Raw genomic sequence first — 7,255 nt, 5'->3', positions numbered from 1 at the left:
CATTTGATAGTCCAAAAGGCATTACAAGCCATTCATATAGACCATGTGTTGTTTTTATGGCAGTCTTCCATTCATCCCTTTCCCTAATCCTCACTTGATTGTAACCTTGCCTTAAATCAATTTTAGAAAATATGCTGGCACCACTTAACTCATCAAGCATATCATCTAATCTTGGGATTGGGAACCTATACTTGACTGTGATATTGTTTATAGCTCATCTATCTGTGAACATCCTCCAGGTGCCATCTTTTTTTTGGTACAAGAAGTGCAGGGACTGCACATGGACTAAGAGATTCCCTTACAAATCCCTTTGTCATTAGCTCCTCAATCTGATGTTGCAATTCTTTTCTAGCATTTGGGTCACACCTGTAAGCTGGCTTATTTGGGAGCACTGAAACAGGAATAAGATCAATGTGGTGTTCAATGCCCCTCAATGGAGGTAACTCACTAGGTAGCTCATCTGGAAACACTTCCTGAAACCTTTGAATCAAAGGGGCAACATCTGTGGGCACAACAGTGCTCTCCTCTTGGTTTACTTCCTTAGATAGCAGCATTAGATATGGTTGTTCTTGCCTGATCTCCCTAATCATGGCTGCCTCAGATAAGAATAGCACACCACTCACTTCTTCTGGGACATTAGGACTGCCATAGTCCCTCTGGTTTGGTGGCAATGGGGTCAAGGTGACCTTCTTCCCTTGATGCTTGAATATGTATACATTATCCTTCCCCTGGTGTGTGGTATTCCTGTCATATTCCCAAGGTCTCCCAAGCAACAGGTGACATGCATCCATGGGTACCACATCACACAACACTTCATACTTGTACATTTTCCTAATGGAGAAGGAGATAATGCACTGCTTGTCAACTCTCACCCCTGAATCCTTACTTAGCCATCTCAATTTGTAAGGGTTAGGGTGTTCTTATGTTGGTAAGCCCAGCTTGCTAACCATGGTGGTGGAGGCAACATTAGTGCAGCTACCCCCATCAATAATGAGGTTACAAACTCTTCCCTGGACAGTACATCTACTCCTGAATATCATAGATCTCTGGTCAGTCTCTAAGGGGGCTTGCGGAAGGTGCATGACCCTCCAAAGGAACGAGATGTGCCCTGTATCAGGATGAGTAACAATCTGGTCTTTACTGGATTTTTTCTCAGGCTCCACCTCCTCTAAAACAAGGGCCTCATCCTCCTCATACTCCACCAAAACTTCCCTTTCCCATTCTGCAACTTCTATTGCAGTTAGTGTTCTAGCAGAGGGACAGTCCTTCCTGAAATGGCCAAATCCCTGGCACTGGAAGCACTTAATCTTGTTTCTGGATAAGGGTGGGTTGATTTTGGGGTTCATGGGTGCCTTTCCTTTATCCATAGTGGGTTGGGTGGTTGTTTTGGGTGGTTCATTGATTTTGACACCAGAATAAGGTCTGAAAGCAGGTTTGGGTTTGACTGCAACTGGTTTGGTCTTCCCCATTTTCTCCACTCTTAGTGACAGGTTAACCACATCATCATAAGACCATAAAGGTTGCATTCTAACCTCTGCAGCAATACCCTTGTCAAGACCCTCTAAGAACCTAGCAATTCTTTGTTCATGTTTTTCATTAATTTCACATTGAAGTGTTAATTGCTCAAATTCTCTTGAATAGGCCTCAACAGTTTTCTCCTTTTGTTTGAGGTTGGACAGTTTGATGAATACATCCTGAGTATAATCTTTGGTGACAAACTTAGCCAACATTCTCTTTTTAAGTTTGGACCAAGACCTAAGAGGATCCTTACCCTCCTTTAACCTTTGATGCTTAAGATTATCATAGCACAGTGAAGCATAACCTTTTAATTTCAAGACTGCAACTTTACAAGCCTTAGCATCATTATAATTATGATACTCAAAGATTTTCTCAACATCTCTAATCCATTCTAGTAGGTCATCAGGGTTAAAACTACCAGAAAATTTAGGGATTTCTACCATTAGATGCATGTCTGTTTGCTCAAGATGTTCTTCTTGTGTCCTGTTGCTTTCGTCAGAGTCTGATCCATACTCTTCCTTTGGTTGTGGGTACCTTCTTCCTGCTCCCACGGCAAAGCCTCTCCCTCTACCCCTTCCTCTGGCAGGTGGCCTCCTAGGGTCTGGGTTTGGGATTCTCTCCATGATAGCATGCATGGCATTCACCAGTGTACCCACATTTCTGGACAGATCTCCAACTGTGGCTTCAACGCCAGCAAGCCTCTCTTCACTCATGGTTACTTTTTTGTGTTTTTAATGTAGGTAGGTTGATGAACTCACTATTCTCTCAATTCCCAAGGCAAACACAAGATGGAATTGTGTTTAGCCTGGCTCTGATATACTAAGTTGATATGTAAACACCCACTCCTTACAATAATTTTGAGATATAATTGTTTAACTAACTTCCACAGCAAGCATAGGAAGTTAATTTAACAATTTAGGTTGTTTAACTCAAGAAAACAACAGCTTAACACAGGAATACTCGAGTTGAAACACACAACAAAGCTCAAACAATCCACAGCAAGCACAGGACTATTCTCACCTTGTTACCAGGTTCTTATTCAATACTCACAGCAAGCACATAGTATTAATAAGCCTGACTCTAACCTATGCTTCTAAACATAAGATTTAAGAGATTTGAATTGAGAGTAAAACTTAGGTTTCATTCAAAAAATCAGCTGTCTCCTATAGTTTGATGCAAGGGTCCTTATATAGGCCTTGCTTTTAGGTTAAATATGAAAGAAAAGGTTCATCTAAGGACCAGGATTTGTCCCATGAGTCAGGACAAGAGTCTAAATAATATATTACAATGGCAAAAGATCATAAATATAAACTAGAGTGTAAACAAATTGAGTTTGCAGAGGACAGTCAGGTGACAGTGACATCTTGTTGCCTTTCAAGCTTTTCTGTGGTAGTTGTTACTTTTTCTGCTCATGTGAGGACAAGTGGTCTCCTTTGGTCTTGACTTGGGATCCGGGTATCTTCTGATTTATGGGAACTTAAGCCAAAGAAGCTCCTCACACAGCTCTTTCTTGGTTTGTCCAGAAATGGTAATATTACTTTTGGAATCTCCCATTTTCTGCAACTTGTTTTCAGACTGGGTTTTCAATACTTTGCAATGAGAATTGGGCCTGGCTCCTTAGGACTTTTTGGTGCTCACATGAGTGTTCTATCAGCTGGCCATGGTGGCAGCTGATGACTTGCCTTGTACTGGTACTTATGAGCCAGCAAAGTAGACTGATCAGTAGCCAGGTAGGAGTAGCTGTGGCCTGTTGTTGCCTGAGTTGCTTGACCATGGAATAGTTGATTGCCCTGGTTTCTAGCTCCTGCATCAGAAGACTTCACCAACCCAACCAATCTAGACCAACTCAACAAATACTACCCTTGAAACTTAGCACCAGCAACTGTAGATACCCAGTATCTGTTGAATCCCTAACAAACACCCGATGATTATCGGACTACAACATGCTTAGGAATCGCTACGTTTAATCGACACCTTGTATAACTGTTTTAGCAGGATTTTCCTGGAGGGATCCGGCTTAGTTATATAGTGATCAGGGTATCTAGTTCTATAAGATTAGAATGGTATGAATAAATGACAAAGAAAGAAATGAGTATAAAGAATAACGTTTCTATTGTTTTGATATACCGGGCACAATGTTGAAAGAATATTCAAATGCTAAAGAGTAAAAAAGATAAAGTATAGATAAAATTAAGCAATAATGAATGAATTTACAATTGTTGGAAATCTCCTATTTATATTTTTCTCCCTTCTAACGTTTATATTGAGCAACGTCTATAATCGCAACCTCTTCCCCAAATTGTAGGAATCACAGGAATAATAGGGCATGCTTCCTATTAGCTTGCTTGACCCGTTCTCAATTCAACCAATCCTTAGCCTTTTCCTTTCTTTCCGTCCAGATTCATGGATTATATAGTTCTAGGTTTGGACTTGGTCTTCCTTGAGAATAGGGCACGGTTATTTAGCTTATACAATCGTATTTCTTGTTTATCTCGCCTAATTCAGGCTATTTTCGAATCCGCCAAGCTATGATATACTGATTATCGTGCTTCTCTTCCAGGATTTAATAGTCTTCTTGCCATAATATTCTTCACCAGCCAGATAGTAGTTAGTCTTGTCCGGTCTGTGTCTCAACCATTCAGCTTCATTGAGTCGGACCAGGTTATGGTCAGACCAGGTTAAACTGGGCCTAACAATTGCCCCTTGACATTTTACCCGTCTTTGGGTCGGGCGGGGTGAAATGTCAATTTTTACCGGGTTAAACAATAAAGAGACTTACACTTAATTAATGACTCTTAGACTCCTAGTTACCGTTGGACACTATAACGGCTAGGTGATGTCATGCTGAGTGTTTTACAATCCCTAGGGTTTTCACACCGTTATAGGTTTTCTATAAATTCGGTATTTAGGGCAAGATTATCTTCCACCAAATTTCCTCCACTTTCTTTGCTAAATATTCTTCTAAAATTCTTCCTCGAATTCTTCCATATTTCTCATAATCCCGTTCGTATTTTTCAACAATTTCTATAATAAATCAAACACTTAAGAACATGGGAGCAAAGAAACGCCCTACATCCCGAAAGTGCTGCTGCCGAGCCCGAACTCCGTAAACGTCCGGGAAGAAGAAGTGATGGAGATTGATCCTCTCCTCGCTCGCTTGTTGCTTTTAAGTACCAGGATTCTGTATTCACCGCCCTTCAATCTTTGGATCCTTACTTTCCTGAAGAGAACTTGTTGAAAACAAATTATGACAAGATATTAAGGGAGAAGAAAATAATTCTGAATCGACGAGGTATGGATTCTGAGTCTTGTCCAGATTAGGGCTAACGGGTATCACCTGGTTGGTTCTGTATTTTTGAATGGGCATTCAAAGCAGGCTGTAAGTTACCTTTTACTCCTTTAATGATTGACACCATCCGTGCTATGGAAGTGTCACCTTTTCAAATTATGCCGATGGTTTGGAAACTTGTTCATTCCATAGAAAATTTATGTGCTAAACACAATCTTGTGATTACTCTTAATGATATTAAGGCATTATATCATTTTAAAAATCCTTCTGTTGGTCGTTTTAATTTGAGAATTAAGTCAAAGATGACTCCATTAATTACTAACCTGGATTCTGGAGACGACAAGAGTTGGGCAAAGACTTTCCTGTTTATCCGGACTGAGACTCTGGGATCAGGCTTTGATTACCTGAGATATCCTCCTTTGGAGAGTGGTAGGTTTCCTGTATTCTTATTTTGCAGTTATATTGAGTGAGAGTGAGGTATATAAATCTTACCTGTATATTTTGTTTCTGTAATGTTTGTAGCTCCTGATTGGAATCACGATCCTCTGGATGAAGAGGCTATTGCAAGGATAGATGCTTTCCTTGCCATTCCCGAGGAAGAGAGTACTGCCAGCTGCTTGGGCGGGGAATTGTTGCCCCGGTATATGAAGACCAAACTGACTGGGGTCGAGTACCCAAAGGCAAGCCTAGTTCTCTTTGCTCTTTCTGTACGTCTTCTGCATGCTTTTATTTTGGCTGTTGTCTTCTTGTCGCTTTTTGGTTTGATATTTACGTATATTTTTTATGTATCCAGTGTTTAGGTCTTCTGCTAGGCTGGCTAGCTTTTCTGCCAAGGATTTGAAGGCTGGGGTGGCTAGGATTGCTGAACAGTCCAAGAGCCAGGAAACTAGTGGGAGTGACAAGACTTTGGATATCCTGATTTCTGATGTCCAGCCTCCTCAAGATCCGCCCAGGATAGTGTCACCGAGGGTCGTCCGTGCTCAAAAAGGAAGAGAGAGGATGATATTCGGAAGAGGAGGAAGGAGGGAAACACCTATCCCGGCCCACCACTCGGGAGTATAAGGCGGTGCCTGCTAGGATTGATGACATGGATGATGCCCGGGCTCGGATAGATGAGTTTTCTGTAAGGATGAGCGACCAACTGTTGTCTGCTAGTACCCTTGATTCGTCTACCAGGGTGGTTTCTATTCTGACTCTTCTTGTAACAAGGGCTGCTGAACTCGCTTCCCAGGCTAGAGAGGTCAGTTGTATCTGTTTTTTATAGTTTATATGCTTTTTGTTTTATCTTGTATTTGCCTAATTGATTTTGTATGTACGCAGGGGTTGGATGCTGGGCTGGCTACTGCTTGTCAGCTTAGGGACGCCCAGGCCAAGGTTACCAGCTTGGAGGAAAAGCTGGATAAGCTAAACCGTGACCTGCACTCATCCAGGGGTAACGAAGTGGTGCTCCAATCTCAGTTGGCGGCAGCTAAGGAGTCAACCAGGGCTGCTATAGTTTGTGAGGTGGCTGCAAAAAATGCTGAGAAGGCTGTCAGGCTGGAGTTGGAGGCTGAGAAGCAGGCAATGCAGGATCAGTTGAAAAAGAATGAAGAGCTTGTTCTTTGAAAAGGAGTTAGTGGAGGCGAGGTTGGGTGATGCACTCGGTACTTCTTCGGAAAAGGTCGGGTTGATGCTATGAGGGACCCGAGAATCGATCGGGCCGATTGGAATCCGGACCGAGACGAGACAGCTCTGGATGCTCAGTATCCTGATTTGGCCAATATGGGTCAAGAAGAAGAAGTGGATTCCCCTCCTTCCAAGGCAAAGTCTGGTGATCAGGAGATGGTGGATGGTTGTGAGTCGGTTACTGGCTCAAAAATAACTTAGTTTTTTTTCTTTTGGGTTTTGGTCTATCCAGGGGGAATGTCCCTGGAATGAATTTTTAGAGTTTTAAGGAATTTTTTGGCCCATCCAGGGGGAATGTCCCTGGGATGGATGGTTATTAGGTGGGACCAGTATTTTGGGTGAATAAATATTTGGTCTTTGTTTTGTTTCTTTTTGTGTTTTGATAAGGTATTGATGTTGGATATGTCTTGGATCCGCCGCTTATTCGATCGATCGAGCCGATTTTTTGATCGATCAGGCGATTATTCGATCGATCGGCCGATTATTCGACGATCAGGCGTTTAACGTGTTATGGGTGGGGTTGTTGCACATCTGGAGGGCTTATGACCCACCTATGTCATACAATTCAGAATAGATTTTCCGGGCTTGTATGTTGAGCTCGATATTTAAAGGCCTATTTTGCAACCGAATTTTGGGTATCAGTTGGATATTTGGTGGGGTGGCCCCAATCTTTGAGATTTGTTTTAATTAAAATGCAATATGTAAAACAAGTGTTGAAGATTTCGCTAAATGAATATGAGAATATAAATAAGTGTTTGGACATATAAATTGAAGAAATCATAT

At 41.8% G+C, this 7,255-nt stretch overlaps 1 protein-coding gene across 1 annotated transcript; it reads right to left on the bottom strand.

Annotated features, from left to right (window-relative positions):
* Window positions 1–218: 218 nt before the first annotated feature.
* LOC141602181 (uncharacterized) lies at window positions 219–827 on the bottom strand. The gene has a single exon (XM_074422488.1). The coding sequence runs from the start codon at window positions 825–827 to the stop codon at window positions 219–221; it is 609 nt and encodes a 202-aa protein (XP_074278589.1).
* Window positions 828–7,255: the final 6,428 nt, after the last annotated feature.

This window comes from Silene latifolia, chromosome 9 (genome assembly GCF_048544455.1).
Source record: "Silene latifolia isolate original U9 population chromosome 9, ASM4854445v1, whole genome shotgun sequence".
Classification (NCBI taxonomy): Eukaryota; Viridiplantae; Streptophyta; class Magnoliopsida; order Caryophyllales; family Caryophyllaceae; genus Silene; species Silene latifolia.
This window is presented reverse-complemented; position numbering and strand designations above follow the sequence as displayed.